A 25,634-nucleotide genomic window follows, 5' to 3' on the forward strand; every position below is an offset into this window, starting at 1 on the left:
AAAGGGGCTGTTAAAGGCGCTTGAGTGATACTTGGTTTAACTCTGAGAATTGAGTTCTGTTACAGCACCTCAGAGGAGGACTGACTCTAGCGCCTCCCCACGTCTCTGAGCTGATGACAGCCTGGCCTTCTGTAGGGTCCAGTATTTCCCAGTGTGTTATTACAGTTCTGTGTTTGTCCAGAGGCAAAGATTTCTCTTGTTTTTCTTGTCATCTGGATTGATGTCTACAGTTGCTCTCTCAGAGTTCTTCCCCCATAAAAGCACTACAGGACTGCCTGATAGAAATTTGCTTAAGAAATTAAAAAATGATTCCTTTAAACAACAGATATATAAAAGGATATATATATATATATATATATATATATATATATATATATATATATATATATAATGAGAGGGCATCGAAGCAGTGGTTGGCCAGTAGTGGTATTTAAAAATATTTTATTTTTGGGGTTGGGGATTTGGCTCAGTGGTAGAGCACTTGCCTAGCAAGCACAAGGTCCTGGGTTCGGTGCCCAGCTCCGAAAAAAAAGAAAAAGAATATTTTTTTTTTTTGAGCAGGTAATTCATCTACAAAATTTAGAAAGGAGGGAAATACAGTGGAAAAAAACCCTCAGTATTTTATTTATCCACCGTGTCACTCTCCCAATAACCATATTGTTTTCAAGAGTTTAATCCGAACATGAAATAACACATGCACAGGAGTACTCTTTGCAGCTTATGAGCAAAGGTAGACAATGGAATCGTCTGCCAGTGAGTCCCTGGCCGAGTGAGCTATGGCCTGGCCGTTCCTACTACTCACTAGTAGACAGTGGAAAATGGGATGAGACATTGTTTATTATCTTGTTTTGTAGGTCAGGCCGTCCTAACTCTCACAATCCCCTTGTCTCCGCCTTCTGAATGTTGGTTTTATAGACAACACGAGGCAATGTGAGATAATGCTTTATGAGCAAGTCTGGACTGAAAACACTGTAGCTGGCTGTGGTGGTCCACACCTGGAGTTCCAGCACAATGGAGGTCACTGGTTCTAGGTCAACCTCGCCTGCCTCAGAGGGGAGGGGGCGCTGTGTAGAACAGCACACATGGTATATTATTTCTGTTTTTAATAAAAGGCAGTATGTGTACATGCATGCAGTATGCTCAAAGGCTGAACAGGAAGATGTATGGAGGACTCTGAGGGCAAGTGTGCAGTGCCATTGGGGCATGCTCGGGTGATGGCAGACATTCTCTGAGGATGGGTGTAAGGTAGAGTTTGAGGATAAGGTTAGCAATGTTCCTCTCTCCTCCTCTCACACACAGCAGCCCCTCCCCTGGTCTTCTCAGGGTATCCTTGACAGATGTCTACAGTGCTGTCTGGTCTCAACATTCCTTAGCAGTCGTTTCTAATCTTCTGATTACAAAAGGTCTTCAATAAATACCCTCTCCCATTCATGATTTCATATTGAATGAGAGCATATCTGAAGGCTAAAGTCCTCGGAGTGGAATTACTGGGCCAGAGAGTTAGTTTTGTGCCTGTTATAACTGTGAGAGACATTGTGGTATTGTGGTTGTCAGACACTGAACCAACATACCCACCCATCAGTTGCCATGAGTGTCCAGTAGGAGGCTAGCCACCTAGCAGTCTGAGCAAACTTAGATCTTTGCCAATTTTCCAAACATGTCCCCACTCTCTTCACCCTCCCTCTCTGTGTTATGGAGGCAACCCCCAGGATCACGTGCACGCTGGGTGGGCACTCAATCAAGTGAGCTAAATCCCCAACGTTCACTCTCTTAAGTGGCATTTCTGTTAGGAGCAAAAGGATATTTTCATTGGTTTAGGAACCACAGATTTTTGTCTGCTGAGACACAGTGGCCTAAAGATTATTTAAGCTTCCTGTGTCTAGTTTTCTTGTCTGCAAATAGGAATAAAGAAGTTAATGAGCTTGTTGGACGATTAAATACAATTTACCCACAGCCATTGTTATGGTTCAGACACAGGCATCCCATAAGTTATTTGGTGGCTGACCATCAGAGCAGCAGGCAGGGCAGACTGGACTTAAGAAGTAGCAGTCATCGCCATGTCTTCTGTCAGATGCGGCCAGTCAGGGAAACGCAGCCAGTCGGCTCTGTCTTAGTATAGCCTAGAACCTGCCGCACCGGAGCCCAGACACGTGGGCTGCTGAACCTGGACGTGGGACACACGCAGGTTCATCTCTAATCTGATCTTTAGATTTAACCAGCGTGATAACGGTATAGGAAATAAAGACTAAGCACAGAGGAGCCCAGATGAACGTTTTATTCCCCCACGCTCCTGAACCCCCAGCTAGCTGGTGTGGAAGTGCATCTCTTAGAGGAAGCAAGGGCAAGTGCTTCTGAGTGGAGGAGAGAAACAACTTTGAAAATCTGGCTTGCTCTGCCATCTATTTGGGTTTTCCTGTGGGGAACAGATGAGCCTAATAAAGGTGTTTGCAGATGGGCGCCAGAGCTTGTGGCGAGCCTCCCTGCAGGCACACAGAAGCTCTAAGGAGGCCTGGAGGACTGATTTGCCCAAAGCGACTCAGTGTTTTGTCTAACTCTTGGCTCCTCCTTTCATATGGACTCCCATGTTTTCCATATCACTCTCTTGCCACACTTTCTCAGACTCGTTATTCCTCTTCTTTCGTTTCTTACACTCAGCAAATTAGTATTAGTCTTCATCCTCTGAGGTGAGGGAAACTGGTCCCTTCTTGGGGCCGCAGAACTGTCTATGGGATGGAGGAGTAGAAAAAAGAACTCACGCTGCCCAGTGTTGGTGGTGGTTCTGAGAGGTGGCACTGGAGCTACTCCCCAAACCCTCTCTTGCTCCATTCATTGTGAAGGGGCCATCCCCAGGTGATGTAGCCACTGTCCCCATCACAGAACCATCGAGATGATGTGTGGATCACAGATGGAAGGGGGTGCCTGCAGTGTCTGCACAGCCTAAGAGGAGTGCATGAGGACTCTTCTGATGGGCGCTCTAAAGTGTGGCCCCGAGGACAGACTGTGGGCTGTGTCTCACGGCCAGTGGCTAAAGCATTAAAATATTTGTGGTGTCTGAGCCAAGCAGTGGCATAGAGGCAGTGACGGAATTCACACCCAGAGTTAAGCTGGAAGAGATAAAAAGGAGGCGAGGCTTGCGGAACTGGGCTCCAGAGCCCTGGCCTGATGGCATCACGGTGTCTTCCCAGCCACAACGCCTTCCCAGCTAGGGAAGCAACCTCAAGTCCCCAGCCTATGGCTGAAGCCATTTCCAGATAGCTGCCCACCATGATCTCTCACTTCTACTCCTTGGCTGCACAGTGTGGGGGCCCGGGCTCTGCCACATAACCAGGGGAACAGTGGCAGCGATAGGAACCCTCTGTGTTCTCGCAGTGACCATGCGCACAGAGTGCTGCAGGCCCGTTCAGGTCTTCACACTCATTCACATCTAGGGAAGCAAAAAAGAAAGCTGTAGGGGTCTCTGGGTCCCTCTAGCCACCCACCCTGTCCCCCTTCTCTGGATATGACACCCAACACCTCATCAGAACCCCCCCCCCATGTCTGGCTGCTGCAAACAAGACAACGTGGGGACAAAACCCAAGAGGCAGTGATCTCTTAGCATGCCCTAGACCATGCCTCCATGTCTTTGCTTCTCTTCTGTGGAGGACACTAAACCTTTGGTGCATTCACTAGCGTCACATGCCCACTAGGGGGCAGCTGCGTGTTTCCCAGCTGCCCTCAACTGAGTCCTGTGGTGGGTGTTGTTCTCACTCCTCAGAACTTACCCACACAGGCCATGTGGGCAGCATCCAGCTGGAAGCCTTCAAAGCAGTCACAAGTGTAGCCCTCGCGCACACGCACACAGCGGCCATTCTCACAGCCATTCAGGATGCCACATTCCTCAGCCTGAAGGCCTTCGAAGGAAGCCAGGGGTTCTAAGAGAGGGTCAGAAAGAATAAGCCTGAGGACCTAGTACAAAGATGGTTGCTGTTGAGTGCCGAGGGTGGGGCCGTGTCAGAGGACCACAACAGCCCCAGAGAAAGAACCTGCAACAGAGGTCACACTCTCCTGAAGGTTTGGGGTGATAGCCACGTATGGCAGTGTCTGACCCAAGCCGTTTGGAGTGATGGCTTGGTCGACTGTGACCAGTGTCTGTCCACTTCCCTGTCCTCGCCTGGCAGGAGGTGGACGGGGTGAGGGAACTGCAGTGCCCATCTCCTCTCCAGTGTTGCCACACATACCTGAATGGCTGGGGATATAGTGGGGCTGAAGTTCAGAGGGCTGCAGAGGAGGCTCGAGGATGGGTGTGTTGTCTCCCAAATGACTGGCTGTGTTGGAGAAGGGAGGCTCAGGAACAGTGTCCTCAGGGCCCAGGTAGTTATAGAAGGGGGCTCCATCCGGGCCGTAGAGGGTTTCAGGTAGATCATCTGGGCCAGGGCCATACTCATATCCTGCCCGGAAGTGGATCCCTGCTTCCCTCTCTGCCTCAATCCGGGCCACATTGCACAGCTGAGCATAGACCTCTGTTGAGAGGAAGCAGAAAGGTGTTGGATTTCAGCTCCTGCTACCTATGCTCTGTAAGCTGGCTTCTCTGGCTCTTGGCCCAAGAAGAGGACACATGGGGATGCCTGACCATGCCTGCACCTTTCTCTGTCCTGAATGACCTGGATGGAGGGCAAGGCCATGGCTCCCCTTCTCTTCAGGCTGACAGTATCCCGCTCCCAGAGCTACGCCCAGATCTGCAGGTACCCTCTTACCAGAGCTCCTGGGGGGACACAGAGCACACTGCTGGCTCCAGGCCTCCCCGTCTTGGCAGCAGCACTCTGTATAGGTAGTATGGTGCCCACGCAAGGGCTGGCTGCACACATCATTGGTGACTTTTTTCCAGCAGATGTCCATGTGGATGTCATGGTCAGGGAAGTCCTCTGGTGGCACAGACCCCAGAAGAATGTGAGTCCCAGGCCAGGTCTGCACTCCCCTCCCCACACCCCTACACCCCCACACCCCCATCTACTCACCTGTGCTGCTGGTACTGTTCACACAGCGCTGTCCGCTGAGGTCTAGGGTGAGGGGGGGACTGCAGAAGCAGTGGAAGGAGCCTTCTGTGTTCACACACTCGCCGTTCTCACAGGCCAAGTCCTGGCATTCATTGTGATCTGTGGTGTGAGAAAAAAGGTGGGGCAGAACCAGAGTAGCCTTTGACAACAATGCTCATGGAAGGGTTTGCCTAAGGAGGCCCATGAAGATGCCCATCCCGGAAGGGCTCTCTCCAGGGACAGCCTAGAACTCTCCTTGCCTCAGACCTGCTTGCTGCTGTGGGCATCCTTCCTAGGAAAGGGGAAGAGTGGGACTGGGGGAGCAGGGCCCATGTGAGTCCTCACCCTGGCACTTCCTGCTGACGGCATCATAGTGGTAGCCAGGGTTGCACAGGCAAATGTAGCCAGGCACTGTGTTGAGGCATCGGCCATTCTGGCAGAGAGCAGACCCAAACAGTATGCACTCGTCGGCATCTGCGGGAGGGCAGAGTGAGGGGAGAGCAGGGAAGAGGTGGCAGGAAGGGGTACTTCTAGTCAGAGGCTCTATGTCCAGTCTGACTGAGTTGGGCAAGTTGCTAAGGTTCTTCTTGTCTCAGTTTCTCCTCTGAAATACTGCTTAACCTCCTGCAGTTGTGATGAGGATTAAAAAATGCTAACACCCATAAAGCACTTTAAATGGTGCTTGACATAAAGCGAGCACTCAGGACAGTCCGCTTGGTGTCCGGTGGGAGACTGTCTGCCACTGGCTTCATTCTCAGAAACACACATGCGTGCGCGCGCACACACACACACACACACACACACACACACACACACACACACACACACACACTACACGGGCATCTGCACTTGCACATACACACACCACAGACATGTACACCACACATGCACAAGTGTGTACACACATGCCATGCATGCACATGCATGTACATGCATGCACACACTCACATGCATACACACACTCACATGCATACACGCTCAAGAACACACATGCACTCAACACACATGAACACAATGTGTGCACACACGCATAAGCACATATACTACACATGCACTCGTGTGCACACACCACACATGCACACACTTTCTGTTTCTTTCTCAGGACTAGCTTTCTGACAAAGGCACCAAGGGATCCAGAATCTGAAACTCTCCAGTAAAGGTACGAGTTTCCTAAGGTTTCTGCTTTGGTGGGCGGAGGTAGAGAGATAGCTACTGTCCTGACCTGGGAGCAGTGCAGCACCTACCCGGTCTGTCCTTGTGCCCTTGGTGGTGAGGTTGAACATCATAGTGCACCCTCTAGACTTGAGGGCACAGGGAAACTGAGCTCAGGGGCATGCAAACACCCCAGGAGGATCTTGGTTTAAACTTTGCAGCTAAAAATATCAGGGGTGGAAAAGCCCCAGAGCCCAATAGACAGAAACCACGTGGAAGCCAGAGCTAGGCGTAGGACCTCCTAGGACCTCGGGGAAGACTAGGCCCGGGTTCACTCTGCCAAGCGGCATTTGAGGAGAGTGTTGAGGACAGTTACCTGTATACATGGCTTGTCCAAATGTCCAGGCCCCTTCCACTGGGATGTAACCTTGACCACTGGGGCACAGCTCACTGAATTCAACTGTGTAGGAAAGCATTCAAGCTTAGAGAGAAATGTTATGTCTCCCTGCCCCCAATTTTTTGTTTCTTTTTTTTTGTCTTTTTTGTTTGTTTTTTGAGACAGGGTTTCTATGTAGCCCTGGCTATCCTGGGACTTACTCTGTAGACCAGGTTAGGCTCGAACTCACAAGAGATCCACCTGCCTCTGCCCTCCAAGTGCTGGGATTAAAGGCATGTACTACCACTGCTGTGCCCCACCCCCATTTTAAGGGTCTAATTATATAAAGGAGGCCGGCCTGGATCTGTGCTATGAAGCTCAGACTTGCCTCAAACTCATCATCTTTCTGCTTCAGCCTCCTGAGGGCTGGAAGCTGGAATTACAGGCACCCCTGGCTTCCTCTCCCTTCTTCCCCTAAGTATCACACTAGCCCGTGAGGCCTTACCTGAGTCCTCAGATGGGCAGGGATCACAGGTTTCCCCCCATCTGGCACCCTGGGTGCAGCAGCACTCAGCCTGTGTGGAGTTCTGGCCCAAGATTTGAGAGCATGGAGGACCACCATTGTGTTCAGCATAGCATTCCATGCGGATAAGGCCTGGGGCCTGGTCCTCTGTTGGGACCTCTGGAATTCTCTGAGCTGTGTGTGACAGAAGCCCCTATTAGAGTCTGTTCATTACCCTTTGAGGCATCCCTGCCCTCAAGTTGATCTTTTAAACTTAGTGTCTATATAGAACTTATGGTGTACAGTATCTCGTGTGGCACCCTTGGCATCCCTAGGAGTGGCTACTGTTGTCATTCCCCTATCACAAAGACACTGCATCTCAGGAGTTACATTTAAGGAGTTACTAAGGGATGAAATGGGACTCTGATGCCAGTGCCTCTGATGCCTAAGCCCCTGATGTTTCTTTCTTCTTCTTTTTTTTTAATTTATTTAATGTATGTGGGTACATTGTCACTGTCTTCAGACAGCAGAAGAGGGCATCGGATCCCATGACAGACGGTTGTGAGCCACCATGTGGTTGCTGGGAATTGAACTCAGGACCTCTGGAAGAGCAGTCAGTGCTCTTAACCTCTGAGCCATCTCTCCACCCACCCCCCACCCCGATGTTTCTAATGTACTACTTGCCATCAACCCCCATGGGTAATCCCCATCTATGGCACACCATATGAACATCCCTTTCGCTTCTTAGGGACCCCAAACCCTTCCCCCTCCATTTTTCCTTACAGAGTTCCCCTTGCTTTTTTCCAAGTCACTGAAGTCAGCTGAGTTCTGGTCTAGCCTTGGGTAGAGTGGCAGTGAGAAAAGAAGGGTCCAGCTTAGTTCAACTTCAAGGCCTCCTTAATCCAAAAGCTTCATTCAAGGATTTGGTGGACTCAGGGTCTCTACCAAACTCAACCTGAGGTTCCCTGGGTGGATATTCTAGGTGCCAGAGCACCGTGAACTTCCTTAGGCCATCCTAGCTGTTCAGTGGGAACGCTGCCTGGCACGTGCTGGCAGGTGTGGCCCTTAGACTCCTGTCCCCTCTCTCATGTACACCTAACCCACACCTCCAACCCTGGCCTGCTGAACTCCACTAAGTGGCAGGAGCTAGATGAATGGATGACTTTTCTAAGCCGGGAGTCCTTATGGAAAGAGGCAGGAAGGGAAGGGGCCTCCCAGGTCTCACCTCCAGCCACCCGAGGACGGCAGTGTCCTTCTTCTGCATCATACTCCTCAAGGTCACTGGCACAAAGGCACAGGAAGGAGCCTTCCACGTTCTCGCAGAGCGCATCCCCACACACAGCCAGCATGAGCTCACACTCGTTCACATCTGCCAGGTGTGAGGACACACGTGTACGGAGGGGAGGAAGCTAACGCACCCTGCCCTGGCCCCGGCCCACAGGGGCAGGCTCTCGATCCCTAAGAGAACCACGCTCGGAGGAAGCAAAAGTGGATGCGGATTAGCGGGAAGGGTCCTGGTGGATAGAGGGCAGGTGTGCAATAGAGAAGAGGGGTTGCTGAATGTGGTTATGAAAGCAAACAAAGAGAGTGTCCTCCTCTGGTGTCTCTTGTGTCCCCAAGCTCTTTAGGGAAGTGAGTGGGTCAGGAGGTCTCTTCCTTCTTGGCTTGCTCCTCTGCAACAGGACTGGCCATTCATCCTACCCACCCGACAGCAATGCTAGCTAGAGGGGAAAATCTCCCTCCCTGTGATTCCCATGATCACCCTTTGGGGTCCTGTCATGGAGTCAGGGAAACGTGAATGTTTCTGGAGGGCCCTAGTACTTCCTTTCAAGACAGACAAACATTGGTGGTAAATGAGAAGGGCCCAAGGGTCTTTCCTAGGCCAGACCTTGTGTGGCCTGCAGGCTACTCACCAACACACTCCCAGCCTGAGGGTGAGGTCTCAAAGCCCTGGTCACACAGGCAGCGGAAGGAGCCATCCGTATTGTCACAGAAGCCATGGTTCCCACACACAGTATCATTTGCACATTCATCTATGTCTGAGGGGAAATGGGGACCAGGGTAGAGGGTATGCATACTCCCTATGTTTGCTGGGGGTACTTATTTATCTGGCCTATTAACACCAAGATTTGAAAACAAACAAACAATAACAAAAACAAACCCTGGACACAACACAAGAAACCCTTAACTCTAACATTCCTCTTTAATTTTTGTGTAAGCGTCACTGTATGGAAAATACACAAATTTCAAAGAAGTACCCAAATAGTGTGCTCGGGAGAAATTGTTTCTAGTTCAGTGAAGGAAAAACCAGCTGTCCTCGGCCCGCCTGGTCCCGCCTGGACCCACCCCAATCTCCGTCTTCCTACTCACCAATGCAGTCTCCAGGGGGCGCCACATAGAAGCCAGGCTGACAGCCCAGGACGCAGCGGTAGGAGCCAGGGCTGTTCTCACACCTCCAGGCTCCACACACTGGGTCTTCGTGGTCCTCACACTCATCAATATCTGTCCCCAGAGCCGTGAAAGGGGGCAGATGTGTGGCTCAGGTCACTGCTCTGACCCCACCTTGCTGACATTACAAGCTCATATCCCTCTGCTTCCGAGGTCCTCAGTCCATTTCAAATCACTGAGCTCATCTCACCCCAAGCAGAGGAAGTCAGAAGAGTTCCCCTGACTCGGCAGGGCTGAGCATCTAGGAAGTGAACTACACACCCTTTGGGAAGCTCTGAGTGTGAGCGTGCTCAGCCTCCTCTGGGCCATTTTCACCCCAGTGGGGTCCAGGGAGCTTTCTTCAATATTATCTCCCTTATCCAGTCTGTCGTGACTGGCTGTAAGCATCTGTCCTACCACAAGACACTGAACACAGCAGGCGTTTGGTATCTGCTGAGCGTATTTGGACTTTAAAACTAGATCGTGGACTCTGCTGCTATAAAGATTACTGCTTTATCATGCCAGCCTCGGGCAAGTCCCCGTCTGCTCCTGTCCCCGTTCCTCCAGCCCCCATGATCATCAGGATCTCAATAAATACATTATACTTTGAATTCTGTAGAAAATGCTTTACTTCCTGAGAAGCTGTGCTCATTGTTCTAGGGAGCTAAGAAGAGGTGGGGCTAAGGGATGGAGGTGGGCAGAAGTAAAGCCAAGCCCCACCCAATCCCGAGGGTCCTTACCCACACACTCTCCACTGTCTGGGGCGGGCTGGAAGCCAGTCTCACACAGACAGTTGAAGGAGCCCTCTGTGTTGACACAGTGTCCTCCCAGACACGGCTCTGTGGTTGCACATTCATCAACATCTAGGATGGAGATAACCAGTGAGCAGGTGCAGCCATGGGTCTCTTCAGAGCTTGCTAGAGCCCCAAGCAGCTTCCTTTGGGCCTCAAGAAACCCCACAGGAGAGCTAGGGAGAAGCTCGGAGTAGGAAGATCAAGGAGAGAGTCCAGCACCAGGAACCTGAGGCCCAGCTGTGGGGAGGGCTCTAGTGTGGGGCCTCTGTCAGCAGAGAAGGGTAACACTGACCCTGGGGAGCATGCATATCTGCCACAGGCGTCACAGAGAGGTCCTCTGACAGACTAAGTACTTCCTTACAGGCCTGGATCTTTCACATCTTCCCAGCCCTCCCCAGCCCTGGCTAGGCTGTGGGCATGCTATTCACTTCAATAAGGGTGTTCGGATGAGACTCTGATCTAGACACCAGGCCTGCTGGTGGACCCTAGACATGACCATGCTGGCTTCTTACCCTGGCATCTGGTGCCCCCCTCAGCACTAGCAAAGCCGGGTGCACAGAGACAGAAGAAGGACCCTGGGCTGTTGAGGCATTCGCCATGAGGAGCGCAGTATTCTTCCCCAACACACTCGTCCACATCTGCAGGGGCAAGATGGGAAAGGAGTGTCTCCAGGGATGTCTTCACCTCTGCAAGTCACTCACTGTCACCAGCTCCTGACGGGGAGACTTGGGGTACTCACCCTCACACATGGTGCCATTGGCCAGCTGGAAGCCCTGGGGACAGAGGCACTGGTAGGAACCATCTGTGTTCTTGCACTCGCCTCCCAGGCAGCTGTTCTGGGGACCTTCACACTCATCCACATCTGTAGGGCCACACACGGAGGGACCCATCACCTGCCTGAGGGGACTGGGCCTGTGATGTTTATCTCCCTTCCCAGAGCAGCACAGCTGTGAGAAGCTTACGGGAGCACCACAGGGAGAAGACACAGGAGATCTTTCCATCTGGTCTAGCCTTGGCTGGGTTCCTTCCTGCCCAATAGTCCTAGCCTAGGGAAAACAAAGCCCCCTTCCCCTGTCTTGGGCTGAGAAGCAATGGGAAGTGAATCAAGGAAGCTGATGCCTGGAACCTGAGACAGAAACTCTTCTGCCTATTTCTAAATTTTTTTCTGAGATAGGATCTCATGTCGTTAGCACTGACCTTGCCTCCAAGATGGCCAAGGATGACCTTGAACTCCTAATCCTCCCGTTTCTACGTCCTAAATGCTAGGGTTACAATCATAGATCATCAGATCGGTCCTGCCCCCCACCCCGATATCCCTTCTGTCACTATGCAGCCCCAGTCAGCCTCGGAAATTCCATCATTCTGACTAGGCCTCTTGATTGTCGGAATTATTGGCATTATTAAAACTACTGTGAAGCACAACAAACACCCTAGAATTGTGGGTCTCAACCTTCCTAACGCTGCAACCCTTTAATACAGTTCCTCATGTGTGGTGACCCCAAATCATAGAATTATCTTGTTCCAACTTCATAACTGTAATTTTGCTGTTACGAACTGTTACGGATCGTAACATAAGTATCTGATATGCAGGATATCTGATATGCCTCCCCCATGAAAGGGTCACTTGACCCCCAAAGGGATCAAGACCCATGGGTTGAGAACCACTGCTCTAGAAGCTTGTCATAATAGGCAGTCACTACAGTCTAGGCCAAGGCCCGAGAAACCTCGTGTGTCTCTTGTTACGCCTCAGTGCTACTGAGACACTGCGGTCCTCACACCAGTGCCTTCACGGTGGTGGCGGAGGTGGGAGGTTCTTGCTCCTTCTCGTACATGCTCAGTTAGTCTACTGGATCCCATCTGCACTCTCCCCACAGGGAGGGGTCTCTTACCTTCACAGCTGTTGCCCAGGGGGCTGGGCCGGAAGCCCCTGTCGCAGTCCTTGCAGGAGAAGGAGCCCACAGTGTTGGTGCAGACGCCTGTGGGGCAGACTCCGGGGAAGGCACATTCATCCAGGTCTAGGCAGATAGACACACCATGGTCATGGAGACAGAAGGGCAGTCCCAGCAATGAAGCCTTCCTTCACTACACCTCTCACCCATCCTTTGAGTTTGGAGAATACTCTGGATCTCTAGAGAAGGGCAAGTCCTGGCCGTATTCTTTAAGGCAACCTCACACTTCCTTCCTAGAAAGCTCCTTGGGTAGCCATACCTCCAGCTTAGCTCTTTTGAGACAACGTCCTGTAGCTAGGCTGGCCTCAAACTCATTCTGTAGTTCAGGCTGGCTTCAAAGTCATCAAGGCTAAGGCTGGCCTTGAACTCCTGATATTTCTGCTTCCACCCCCAAGTCCTGGGGCCATAGTCACGCACTACCGGATGTGACTTGAGCTTTCCTCTTGTCTCTGTGACAATTTGTCTCATCTCTCAACTTAGAAGTTATGTCAAATTCAGAAGCTCTCTGGGGCCAAGTCTCCCAAAGTTTCCTCTAACCTAACCCAGAGACTCCCAGCATCAGCCCAAGGCTGGAGGGCAAACATGCTATTTGAGAGGGAGGGCAGCCTGTATTCTGTCACCATCTCTCCTGTGTTACCTTCACAGGCAGTGCCTTCCTCGTTCACCCAGTACCCACTCTGACAGGCTGAGCAGGTGAAGGAGCCCTCCGTGTTGAGGCAGAGGCCGGTGGGGCATGAGGCTCGGCTGGCACACTCGTCCACATCTGAAACAGGCCATTGAGTTCTGTATGGGATTCTGCAGGGCAGATATGCCAGAGACACATAGGTGGGCAGGGAATGCAGAAAGGATACGTTTTTGGCAAAGGGTAGGACAGGCCTCAGGCCTGATAGGTTAATTCAGGGTTGGCTATGGGGGTTGGCATGCAGAGGGAAGATGCTGGAGACTTGATTTGCCTGCGCTGAGGAGGGCACCACATCTCAGTACCTCGGCAGCCCTTCTTGTCTGCGGTGAGCTCATAGCCTGGCTCACAAGAGCATCTAAAGGAGCCTTCCATGTTGATGCACCTTCCATGTGCACATATCCCGGGGGTCAGACACTCATTCACATCTGTGGATAAAGTCCAAGAGGGCGCACTGGCCTCCCCTCCTCCTCACCCTCTTCCCCACCACAGCAAGCATAGATCCTCTCTATTATGAGCCCTTGGAACCAGCCTTCAGAGGGAAGGTAGCCAGCCACCCTTGGAGAGCCACGCCCCTTTGTTTCATCTAGGCATAGCAGGGCCATACCCTCCTGAGTGTTCCTCAGACACCCTACATAGTCCGGACAATGAACCCACTGAGAATGCTAGAAATAAGGTGTCCCAGACCCCTGACTCATTCCATCATGGGCCTCATCCTTTCTAGTCTCTCACCTGCCACCAAAAAAATTCCCATGTTCCATACCCAAGGAACAGTTCCAGTCCGTGGGCGGGCAGTGTGGAGAGAGGCCAGGCCATGCCTGGGTGGCTGTGCCTGTCTTGAGGGCCTGGGAACCATTTGCCCTCCCCAGAGTCTCAAAGCATCTATTCAAAACATGGCTCCTCCTGGAATCAGAACCTTGGGCCCTTTCCCTGCGGGGGCTGAGGAGAAAGAGCACTCCTTCCCACTGTCACGGAATTGTTTTGGGAACAAGAAGTGCCATGGCTAATGGGTGGGAGGCTCTCCTTATACAGTGCTCTAGTGTAGCCAGGGGGCCTGGTGGCTGGCTCTCTCCAGCCTAAGACCCTGAGGCTTCTCAAGGCAGTCAACAGAAGTGAACCGCAGGAGCTCCTGGGACTTTGGGATAGAGCTTAGGAACGGATGTGGCTAGGCAGCAGAGGAGGGCCCCACCCTGGCTGATTCAGAGGGCAGAACCCCACAAGGAAAGCACACCCACATCGTACTCAGCATCATCTAAGAATCCAGCAGGATGAAGGAGGACAATACCCTCTAAGCCACTTCTGTCTGCCCACCTCTTCCCCTCCGGGTGTGTGGGGTGAACCAGCCATCCCAAGGCCAAATGACTCCCCCCCCCCAGTGCCTTGGCAATCAGCCCTTACCTACACAGTTCCCGCTCTGCCCTATGTAGCCCTCCTCACAGGCTAGACAAGTGTAGGAGCCAGGGGAGTTGACGCATCTCCCATCAGGGCAGGTACCAGGGTGACGGCATTCGTTGATATCTATAAAAAAAAAAAAAAAAAGCCCCTCCCTGGTCATCTATGAGAGCCACCACCCATGGGGACTTCGTGTCTGCAAATCTTTGACCCTGCCCTGTCCATACAGGAAAATGGATGTCTGTTTTGGTATAGATGAACAGTAAGAAAAACTGACTCCCCCTCCCTATTTTCCCAACCTTCCCTCCTTCCCTCACTATTCTAGAGCAGAGATTAATGAAGGACTTAAAGACCCTGCAGATGGCTGTAGTAACCTGTGTGTACTGTTAGCTGTATGAAGTCAGAAAGCTGCATGTTTCACACTGGATTGTTTGGAATGGGCCTTCACATCACCCTTGGTCAATGCTTAATCCTTTACAAGGGGTGGCCATCTGGGGGACAGCAGTTAGTTGAGCTGTTACCACAGGGCAGCACCAAAGGGCAGTGAAAGTGCTTCTGGGGCCCAGGAAATGAGGGCTGCCCTTCATTCTTGGGTATGGCACAGACCTGCCTTGAGGCTAAATGCAGACTAAAGGGTGGAGGTTGGCAAAGCTCTGTTTTTCTTCTAGCCCTGATAGGCACGGGGTCTCAGGACTCACTCCGCTGAGTTCCAGAGACCCAAGGCAGCAAGGCTGAGTTTAACAGGGCAGGCAGGAGAGAGGGGCTAAGGAGAGGGAGTGATAGCAAGGAGGAGAAGCTTTGCCCAAGGAGCCAAGTGCAGGGTTCTTCACTAGTGACTTGTCTGTCAGGGATTCCAGCATGCAGGGGAAGAACTGAGGGAGAGAAGTCATACAGGGATTAAACTCTGGGTCACAACCGCAGGAGAACAATACGCCCCTCTGGCACGAATGTCAACATGTGTGGCCATCAGGTTGGCCAAGCTGAGGAAACAGGAGGATTTATCCTCTAAAAATGACAATTACTCTCTGAGAGAAAGTCCAGCGGCTTAAGCAAGCCCAAAAGGTCTACTGTACAGAGGCAAGACCCATTCGGCACCTATGGAGGCATTGCAAGAGACAGGCCAAGGGAGAGAAGCAAGCTTCCTGCACAAGGACCAAAGGCGGCAGGGAACAGTGCAGAGCAGAGCAGAGCAAGGGGTCTGAGGCACTGGGCAAAGGGAGGAAAGAGAAGTCAGGAGCCATCATAACTGACTGTTCCAGGGACAAGAGCTTGTCCCTGAGGGTCTAGTAGAGAAGGCTATATCCTCAGGTGGTTACTGGGTTGAGTATCTGCAAAGATACAGTTTCTAGGTAATAAGACTCATCTCTGGAAAGAGAGTCACCGTAAGCCTCTAGTTGGGGTGTCATGAACTAAGCTGAACTAAAAGACTCAGGACTTGAGCCGGACTCAGGACAGAGGACTTGATGGCTCAGTGGTTAAGAGCTCCAACTGCTCTTCCAGAGGTCCTGAGTTCAAATCCCGGCAATCACATGGTGGCTCACAACCATCTGTAATGGGATCTGATGCCCTCTTCTGGTGTGTCTGAAGAGAGCTACAGCGTACTTATATATAATAAATAAAATAAATCTTTAAAAAAAAAAGACTCAGGACTTCCAACTTTGGCCACCCAGGAGACAGAGTCAACGCCAGGCCTGCTACTCCTGGCGGAGGTATCTGGAGGAAGACGGATAAACATGGAAGAGAGAAGTGGTCCTTCTTCCAGGGATATGAGACTTTGGAGATGGGAGAGGGACTGAAGAATCCTTCTCATGCCACACTAAGTTTTGAAAAATAGTTTTGGGAGCATCTTTTAGACATCGGGCAAGGTAGGACGACTGCATTTGCCCAGAGAAAGGGACCGAGTCTGTCCTATCTATGTGTCGGGTACACCTGCAGAAGCTGTATGTAGTGATGGATGCTGGGCTTTTGGACATGGGACTCACTAACGTTCAAAGTATAGCCCACCTCTTCATTTTGGGGTGTGTTTTTACTTCCTAGTCCCTTGTGTTTGAGTGACACCAAAAGACTGGTGAGAGCCAGTAAGGTATGAGGGCTAGAATGTGCATAATTTTTGAACCAAAGTGTTTCGTTGCACGCAACCCTCAAGTATCTTTCTTTCTTTTGTAGGGACTGGGCACATCCCAGACATCGGTTAGGAATGTTTAGTCTAGTACCAGCGAGGAAGCATGGGTTAGAGTTCTTGACTGATTCTTCATAGAGGCTCAACACTGATGAGGTAGAAGCTGGCTCATGCCCTCTATAACTAGTTTTGGAGCTGTTTATTAGTGAAGCACAGCCTAGTGCAAGCTATGCTGCTCCCAGCTTCTGCTTAGATGAAATCCCCAAGGAATGTGAGATGTCTGTCAGTGAAGAAGAGAGATAAGTCAGAAGACCAGGTTAGCCCCCCAGTCTTCACCTGAAGTAGGGAGGGCTGTTCCCTTCCTGGAGTGGATAGAACTGAGCCATTAGACAAAGCTGCTCAAAGGAGGCAGAGGAAAATTCTGGATGGAGTGAACTCCATCATCAGATAACCCGAGCCCATCCCATCTAAGTCATGGTAGCTAAACTGGATCCTGTCACTGGGTGGGGATTCTTCTGTCTACTCAGGAATTTGAATTTTAACTTAATAATATGGTGTGTTTTGGTAGAGTCCAATATTCTGGTTGGTTTGGGGAATATTTATTGCTGTATTCCCAGCCCATGGCTAGTATACAGCTGGCACTCAATAAATGTTTGCTGACCAAAAAATGAAACACTGTGCCTAGAATAACACACACTATCCTCTTAGCAGAAGGCTGTTGAAAAAACCGCCAAAGGGATCCAAGGAATGGTCACAACAGGGACTAATTTGTGAGTCTGCCATCCATACCCTGGGAGGATCCCCGAACACCTCTCCAGGTCTGTGCGTGGGGAACTATGAGGGCACCCATCTGTGTTCCTGGTGAGAGTACACAGTAGGACTGGGAGGAGGCAGGAGCCAGGAGTGCAGGGGACCTTAGGTGAGAGTTGGGGACAGCCAAGGCACTGGTGGTGTAGCGGAGAATCTGCTCTCTGTCCATGGGAACCCAGAGTCCTGGGCATGATGGAGATGCTATGGAGACTGACGCATAGGCCACTGTCCAGACCTCAAGTCTCTCACCAGAGACTTCAGGCTTCAGTGAAAAGAGTAGCTGCTTCGTTGGAGAAAGAAGAAAGGGAGAGGAAATTGACTGGGCTCCCAGAGAGATGGGCAGGGTCTGTGGTTACTGGTGGAAACCTGGAGAAGCGTACAAACTACATCACTCTTTCAACAGTCCCGGAGTGTCTCCCCAGGGCCAAGAACTCAGCCTGACCTCCCAGATGAGGTGTCTGTCTAGAACTTTTCTTCTGGATGGGACAGAGCCACCTGGAGTAGGACACAAATGTGGAGTTGAGATGTGATAAAGAGAGGGTCTTACAGTGTGTTGAGCTGGTCCTGGACATCAGTCAGCCCTCTGAGAGGAATGTGGCAATCTCCATTCCCAAACACAAAACACTAACACAGGCCAGGTCTGTCTGCACTAGAGCCTGTGTCTGCCCTTAACAGACTGGCGACTGTAAATTTTCAATGTTCTGGCGTTTCTTGGTTCATTTCCTTTAGTTTTGCTTTTCTTTTTACTAAGTCCTGATGTTAAGTGTGTAGTGCTGTGATGCCCAAAGAGGCTCTCTTACCCGGAGCTTAGTGTTCATTCCTGCAGCGTTATATAGATTTGTATTTCTCTGCCATGGGGACAGACACCCAGAAGACACCCAGAAGACAGACGGACTCAGGGATTCATAGATATGGCTCCGCCCATAGGCGTTGGCTTAGTAACGAGAGACTCCGTGGAGGACAGATAGAGGGGAGCTGGTGGAAGTGGATCCTTACCTTGGCAGTGTCCTCTTCTGACCATGACGTAGCCCTGATCACACTCGCAGTGGTACGAGCCCTCAGTGTTGCTGCATCGCCCACCGCTGCACACCCCAGGCTGCTCACACTCATCCACATCTGCAAACACAGAAGACGGTCCTGAGGCAAAGCCAGCCCTGGAGGAGGGTCCTGGAGCATCCTTTCTGGAGGCCAGGGACAAAACCGCTTAGGCAAGGAAGACACGTTTGCTGCCGTCAGATTGCCTGAAGGGATTCCTAGGGCATCTCTTAGACTGGAGTTCTTTTCTCCCAGGGATGGCTACTTCTACGGTCCACGGGAGCCCTTGCAGCTTTCTCCTCCTGATGTAAGAGCTGGGCTTACATCAGCTCAGGTATCGATCAGGTCAGGTATTGATCCGTAGAGCAAGATACAAGGGGGCCAACAATGCTCCCCCTTCCCTAGCACTAGCACAGCAGACACAGAGTCTACCACTGAGATTCTTCTTAAGGATGGTACTTCTTAGGAAGACAGGGAGCATCGTGGGCAGCCAGGGATCTGTAAAGCGCGGCTTACATCATTATCCCAAGCACACCTATAGCCCACATGGCTCTAAAGCCCAATCTTGGTCAGCTCCCCTCAATCTTGGTCAGCCTCCCAACCCCTATTCATCCCCTTCCTTAGCTCCTTGCTACCTCTAGTTCTACTCATAGTTTGGACCACAAACCTGGCCCCAGCCCTGCTGAATTTGCCCACTCTCATTGGTATCATCTTTATTGTTGTTGTTGTTGTTTTGTTTTGTTTCTATGTTTCAGGACAGAGTTTCTCTGTAGCCCTGGCTATTGTAGAACTCAACTCTGTAGACCAGACAGTCCTTGACCTCATAGAGATCCACCTGCCTCTGCCTCCCAAGTACTGGGACTAAAGGTGTGCACTACCAACACCCAGCCCTTGCTATAATCTTAGCTATAGTAGATTCCCATGAGTCCAGCTTCCAAACCTCTGCTCACACGCAAGCCTCTGCTGGGAGTGCCTTTCCCTTCCTGATGACCAGCGAATCCCTAGTCCAGATTCAAACCATGCCTCAGTGTACCGGCTCTGCTCTGTGACTACTTACTCCTGGGCTCTGCCATCAAAGCCGTCATGACCCCTCTCTAGCACGGGTTCAAACACTTCCCGGCGTCCTTGTACAGACTGAATGAAGGCAAAGAGCTGAACAAAGTGCCTGTCTGGCAGCCAACACAGAAGGAATGTTTGCTAGCATCGCTCCAGCATAAACCTTCCCCTAGAACCCAGTGGGCTCCCACAGCAGCAATCCTTCCTCTATCCCTCTAGCTCTCTGTGGAGCCTCTGACAGAGCTGCCACACGCACCCTCCTCCTGACCTTCAGTCTAGGCAGACCCAAGAACCTCCCTGGGAACAACTCTCTGGGGAATTCAGAAACAGCTGTGCGAGCTCCAGGAAGCTCTGCTGCCAAGGAGAAGAAAGGGGAAGGAACTCATGGGCAGAGAGGAACGTGGAAACCTGATGGGAATAACTGGCTGATGCCAGCCACACTGCCTAATAAACAGATGGCACTGGGGAAAGTGGTTTGCAGAGAAAAGTGGAAATGCAGACATTCGTTCTTAATACCCATGCAAAGACGGACCGGCTGGATAAATCACCCTGGAAAAGGTGACAGTAACGGTAATGTGTAATGTCCTTGTGACATAATAAAACCATTAGGCGTGAAAAATAAAGGAAAAGGGGGTCAGCAGTGGCTCAGTGGGCAGGAGTTTGCCACCCAGGCCTGGAAACCTGAATTTGATCTCCAGAACCCACCTGAGGATGGAGGAGAGAACCAGCTCCACGAAGTTGTCCCCTGACCTCCACACAGACACTCTTACACACATAAAACAGACAAGACATAACAGAATACACAAGGTGCACTGTAAAAGCTACAAGAAAAAGGAACAACCACACTGGAAAGCTAGCAAAAAGAGAGGAGTGTGTAAGCAGTTCACGGATGAGGAAACCCAGAGGCCAGAGTGCAAAGAGATACGCTTTCTAGAAGGTAAGCTATTATACAAACTCTTATTTAAATTTGTAATAGATAATTTATACTTCTACTCAACTTAGAACTTGTAATAATTTATAATAATTAACTTATACATATGAATCAATGCTAGATTAAAGTAGTGAAACACCGTTTTGTGAGACTGGCAAAATTTAGGAAGTGGATGCAAAATTGGATTAAGTCCTTCAAGTGACAGCCAATCCCCAGTGGTGGTAGAAGCACTTCAGCTGACCTCAGGTTCCTCCCAGCACAGCTGTCCGGGCTGGCAGAGACCTCTGGACATCAGTCTGGGCCTGGTAATGCCATTCCCTATGATTTGCCCAGGGCCAGCTCCCAGGTTCGAACTGCAGGAAGCAGTACCTCTGGCCGCGGCACCTACGCAGCTTGCTGAAGTCTGGAAAGCCCCTGTCCCCTGCTTTTCCGCTGGCTCTGCCACACTGCTGTCTGAGTCACCTCCTCCGACAGCCAGACGACAGAACCATCTACCCTTAACAAACTTCCCGTGGCAGCCAAGGCCCACAGGACCACGGCCAAGTACTGCAGCTTGGCACTAGAGTCACAGACTGGCCTCACCTACTGCCACTTCTGCTAACAAGCCCCTACCCCAGTTACCCTGACTGCATTATTCCCCGGGCACGCCAGGCTTGCCTACGGTTCTGGCCTATCCAAAAATGGTTGCCTTCGCTGGACTACCTGCTCCCTCCATTCCAGCTGCTGATCGTAGAGGATCACGGGAAGCAAGCCACGCCCAGGGGTGGGCGTGACTTTGCGTCTGTGTCCAATGCTGCTATAACTAGGTGTAATGTTGTGGGCGTTTCAACTCCGGCTTTTGAAGCTTCGTCTGGTAAAGCTTAAGGTAGGAACGAGAACCGCAGGGGATGGTATATTACAAAGCGCCGAGAGTGGCTCTTGGTAGCAGTGCTCACTAAATGGGAGCTGTTCGTATTCTACCTCAGCTCAAGTACCTGCTCACGGAAACCTTCCCAAATTTTCTGCTATGTCAGTTGCTTCCTCATCTAGACCCTGCAGGGTCATTACTCTTGCCCATTCAGTTGATTGTCTTCAGAGCTCAGCACAGGGTACCCGGCCACTCAGTCAGAACCTGAGTACCCACTGAGTACTCATGACCGGGTTCCCTCACGTTCCTGTTAGGTTGGGCTTCTCTACCTCCCTTCCCCACATAATGAAATGAGAGGACTTGGACGGCTTTGCATTCTGAAAGCCAGATTCTTGGGCTCAGGTATTTAGAAAACTCTGACAAAGAAAGCATTCATTACTCCACGGCCACACAGGGAAACCTATGACTGTGGCCACGCAGCAGGTAGCTCCAGAAATGTGAGCCCCCACACACAGGTAGTGCAGTTCTCAAGGTGAAGCTCTCAGCTGCCTCTGAGTCTCCAGGCGCTGGGTGGAAGATGCCTCCTTATCTCTTCATGGACTTACTCGTAAACAATGCACAGGGACATTCTATGCTACAAAAGGGTCTCCACAGTGTGCTGGTTAGTTTTGTCACCTTGACAGAAGCTAAAGTCATCAGAGAAGAGGGAAGCATTGGTTGAGAAAACCACCTCTACAGCAGGCTGTAGGCAAGATTGTAGGACATTTCTTAATTAGCGATTGGTGGGGAGGAGCTACCTATTGTGGGCGGTGCCACCTCTGGGCTGGTGGTCCTGGGTCCTATAAGGAAGCAAACTAAGCAAGTCATGGAGAGCAGTTCAGTAAGCACTCTTTCTCCGTGGCCTCTGCATAGCTCCTGCCTCCTGGTTCCTTCCCTGTCTGAGATCTTGTCTTGGGTTCCCTCAGAAGACTGCGATTCGGGGTATGTGAGCCCAACAACGACAACAGACAAGACAAAACACTACACACACACACACACACACACACACACACACACCCTTCCCTTCCCAAGTTCCTTTGGTCATGGTGTTTGATCACAGCAACAGTAACCCTAACTAAGATACACAGGAAGCACACTTACCAAGAGTTGACTCTCTGGGAACTGCCAGGACTTCCCAGGGAAGCCTGCAGGTATCCCCACTGCTGAGCAACAGGACTCCCCTCCCAAATGCACACAGGTTCCCTGGTCTGCTGAGAGTCCCCATGGGTAACCCTCGTTTCCCAAAAGGAAAGCTTCCTTGTCACCTGAGTCCTGGCTTTCGGTTTGCAAATTGCTATTTTCTGGATTCTTCTTCCTCCTTATGATCCCAGCGTAGTCTCAGCTTCCTCCCAGATCAAGGCCAGAGCTCTATCTCTTTTTCCCAAGGCTCTGGTACTCCTCAATGATAATACTGTGCATGCCTGGTTCCTCTTCCACCCACACTGTAGGGCCTAGCCAAGAGGTGTTCCCCTCTATGCCCATCTCAGGCCTAAGGCAGGTGTCACTCACCTTGGCACTCCTGTGTGTCTCCTAGGGTGGCTAGTGTGTAGCCTGGGTAGCAGAGGCAGGAGTAGGAGCCCACACTGTTGACGCAGCGCCCTCTTCCTTCACAGGGGTTCCTCAGACACTCGTTGTCATCTGACCGAAAGGAGGCAGGGAAGGGGGTCATGGAGGCCAGTGTGCCTTTCTCTGCCACCAGAATTCCCCCACTAGAGGATGGTGCTGTGTGGCATAGAAGGGGCGAGGGAGCAGAGGAGGCCGAGATGAAAGTCTCCAAGGCTGACAGCCACAGGCCAACCTGCTGGGGCCTCTTGGGCACTAGGAGTCCTTGGTGATGACCAGTGTCTCTTCCCTGCCCATTGTCCCCTTCCCTCAGCAATCCCACAGCCACTTCCTTTCTTCTTCAAGGCCACAGCAGATAGTTCTCTTTTACACAAAAATATTGAACAGGAGGGAAGACACAGGATGATTTAGCTTGCCTTAAAACATGTCCCCAAGGGACAGCCCAAGTGAGACCTTGATCTGCTCTGCAGGAGGAAACATGGGGACCATTTCTCCTGGAGTCTGGTGGCCCTCACAGCCTGGCGTATCCTAAGTTGACGTCTAGTTAGTTGTGTCCACAGATAGTGCTCTAAGCTAACCAACCATGGAATAGTGAAGTCGGACCTTGTGCAGCCTGGGCCTGTGACTGCATCCCCCCAACCATGGAATAGTAAAGTTGGATCCTGTGCAGCCTGGGCTTGTGACTGCATCCCCACGCGCTGTCCCTATTTGCCCCCACCATTCAGCAGGCCCAGGGCACCCTGGGATACCAGTACAGTCGTCCTGGCTGGGGTGTAGCTGGTAGCCAGGGCTGCAGACACATCTGTATCCATTTGGGAGCTTCACACAGGTCCCAGGGCCACAGATGTTGGAGGCTCCAGTGAAACATGGATCAAAGCCTGTGGAGATGGGACAAGTAGAGGTTATGGCAGAGTAGAGCATGCACGAAGGCAGTGGAGGAGGGTGAAGAGATAGCAGGGTTAGGTTCAGTGGCCTCAGAAGCCCACTAGAAGCTCACCCACCCTTAGGCAGCCCTCTCATGCCAACAGATAAAATGGCCTCATAAGACTTATGAGACCCATGCCTGGTCTCTGAGCCCGTTTGAGTACAACCTCCTAACAGAGACCAGATGGCTTCTAGTAACCCATATTCCCTACAAATGACCTCCTTACCCTCACCCTCAACCTAAATGTGGGCACAGCTCTTACCCAAAGAACCAACGCCACCCACCCCTGGAAACTCTTGCCCATCTTCCCATAGACTAGCAGACAGATCTAGTGACTAGGTTACACAGGCTGAAGAAACTGGCTTATTGTCTTATACCTCTACTATTAGGGAAATATTAACACTTATAAGTGAGTCAATGAATGTGTGAGTGAGTGAACCAATAAACCAATAAGAGAACACTGCTATCATCTGGGTCCACTCTGTTGTGTCAGTCTATGAGCATATACCTAGGGCTCCCTTCCCTGCTCCACCACTCTGAGAGAATCCAAAAGCATCAACAGAGTAGGTCAGAAGTAGCCCAGGTTGGTAAAACAGAGGGGCTTTACGGCATTGCTAATCTGCACTGAATTGGATGCCCCAGTGGCCTGTGTACAAGGTCACCTTCTCCCCAGCCTGATTCCAAATGTCCACTCGGTGAGGCTGAAATATAGCAGGGCAGAATCTGGATCAGACAAAAGACTGAAGCTGCTGCTGGTAACCCTGTCAGCTGCACAGCTGAGGGCCACTGCAGGGGGTGGGGCAGCCTGGCTTCACTGTACCTTGGCCCCTGTCAGTCTCAGCACATACTCAGCTCTTCCTGCCTACTTGGAAGGGGATGATCCTTGGCGTCTCAGAGGACTTACTCTGAATGCCGAGAAAGGTCAGTGGAGAACTCTCAGGAGAGCCATGCCCTCTTCCCACCTGCAGCAGGCTGCAGGCTTTCTCCTCTCACTGGCGGAAGTCCAGAGAACTCTAGCCGCCCTCGGACTCCTACTCAAGGTGACCCTCTAGCTAAGAGCACAGCTAGCCCCGAGAGAGGACAGGCAAGAGGGCACAGAGAGCAATGGCGACAATGCTGTAAAACAGTAGCCTTGCTTCTCCTGAACCAAGTCCTCAGACAGTGAGCCTTTGTGGAAGGCACATTCCACAGCCAGGTGGGTTTGCCAGCGATCTCCCCGACACCGCCGCCCCTCATCACTATGGCTGACGAGAGGGAGTCAGATACCAGCTCTGGACATTGAAACAACCTTGTGCAATATAACTCTGTCTCTTCCCCACAAAACACTCTTCCTGTGGGCAGATGGCTGCCACTGCCGGGGTCCTCACTGATTCAGCCCCCCTCTCACCTCGACTCCTACTCTATGAACTCCCCATTCTTCAAGAAGTCTCCCCTCTTCCTAAGATGCTCCATGGCTTTCCCTGGAGTCCTCTGAGTAGGACCATCCCCCACAGTAGGACCATCCCCCACAAGGGCAGGGCCCCTGCCTTTACTAGCGGCTTTGTGCCACTCTGTAAGAGCAAGCCAGAACCACAGCGAGGTCAGAGTTGCCGGAGACTCTTTATCTGGCTCAGGAAGCAAGAGCGAAATCCCACTCACAGACCTACCCTGGACTTTGGTTCTGGGCAACCCCATCCCCCAGAAGTGAGAGCAAAGAGCTTCCAAGGGCTGCTGCAGCTACCTGGGGGACCGTGCGTCACCAGGACATCACTGGAAGGAATCACCTGCTCTTCTGCTGGACTCTCTGGAATGCCCTGTCCAGGCAATGATGGCGTTGGTCTTCCAGTGGCATCCCCTGGAGAGGACAGGGGGGCGTAGAGTCCATTGGTTGGCAGCGTCCCTTCAATGTTCCCCGACAGTCAGACTCCCAGAACCAAAAGTGTCACCTCAGGCTCCCGCCCTCTACCCTCTCTTTTGGCATATCTGCTCTCCTCTCCTCATAGTAGAAGGGCCTGAGGAGTATAGAAATGGCTACGATTCTAAGCTT

General features: G+C 51.5%; 1 protein-coding gene across 3 annotated transcripts in view; it reads right to left on the reverse strand.

The window, feature by feature from the left end:
* Nucleotides 1-2,254: 2,254 nt before the first annotated feature.
* Nucleotides 2,255-25,634, reverse strand: part of Ltbp2 (latent transforming growth factor beta binding protein 2) — a 92,385-nt gene continuing 69,005 nt past the window's right edge. The window contains exons 15-36 of one of the 3 annotated variants that reach the window (XM_032908139.1): nucleotides 25,329-25,442; nucleotides 23,433-23,561; nucleotides 22,630-22,758; nucleotides 18,209-18,328; nucleotides 14,290-14,409; nucleotides 13,197-13,319; nucleotides 12,850-12,975; nucleotides 12,153-12,278; nucleotides 11,003-11,125; nucleotides 10,776-10,901; nucleotides 10,210-10,332; nucleotides 9,413-9,544; nucleotides 8,956-9,081; nucleotides 8,268-8,411; nucleotides 7,046-7,237; nucleotides 6,541-6,624; nucleotides 5,358-5,486; nucleotides 4,995-5,132; nucleotides 4,734-4,901; nucleotides 4,218-4,499; nucleotides 3,762-3,911; nucleotides 2,255-3,424 (exon numbers count right to left, since the gene is read on the reverse strand). In XM_032908139.1, the coding sequence (XP_032764030.1) occupies nucleotides 3,279-3,424; nucleotides 3,762-3,911; nucleotides 4,218-4,499; nucleotides 4,734-4,901; nucleotides 4,995-5,132; nucleotides 5,358-5,486; nucleotides 6,541-6,624; nucleotides 7,046-7,237; nucleotides 8,268-8,411; nucleotides 8,956-9,081; nucleotides 9,413-9,544; nucleotides 10,210-10,332; nucleotides 10,776-10,901; nucleotides 11,003-11,125; nucleotides 12,153-12,278; nucleotides 12,850-12,975; nucleotides 13,197-13,319; nucleotides 14,290-14,409; nucleotides 18,209-18,328; nucleotides 22,630-22,758; nucleotides 23,433-23,561; nucleotides 25,329-25,442 (3,050 nt within the window). In that variant the 3' untranslated portion in view covers nucleotides 2,255-3,278. The remainder of the gene's footprint in view (nucleotides 3,425-3,761; nucleotides 3,912-4,217; nucleotides 4,500-4,733; nucleotides 4,902-4,994; nucleotides 5,133-5,357; nucleotides 5,487-6,540; nucleotides 6,625-7,045; nucleotides 7,238-8,267; nucleotides 8,412-8,955; nucleotides 9,082-9,412; nucleotides 9,545-10,209; nucleotides 10,333-10,775; nucleotides 10,902-11,002; nucleotides 11,126-12,152; nucleotides 12,279-12,849; nucleotides 12,976-13,196; nucleotides 13,320-14,289; nucleotides 14,410-18,208; nucleotides 18,329-22,629; nucleotides 22,759-23,432; nucleotides 23,562-25,328; nucleotides 25,443-25,634) is intronic. The other 2 variants (XM_032908140.1, XM_032908142.1) reach the window with 2 other exon arrangements.

This window comes from Rattus rattus, chromosome 7, assembly GCF_011064425.1.
Source record: "Rattus rattus isolate New Zealand chromosome 7, Rrattus_CSIRO_v1, whole genome shotgun sequence".
Classification (NCBI taxonomy): domain Eukaryota; kingdom Metazoa; phylum Chordata; class Mammalia; order Rodentia; family Muridae; genus Rattus; species Rattus rattus.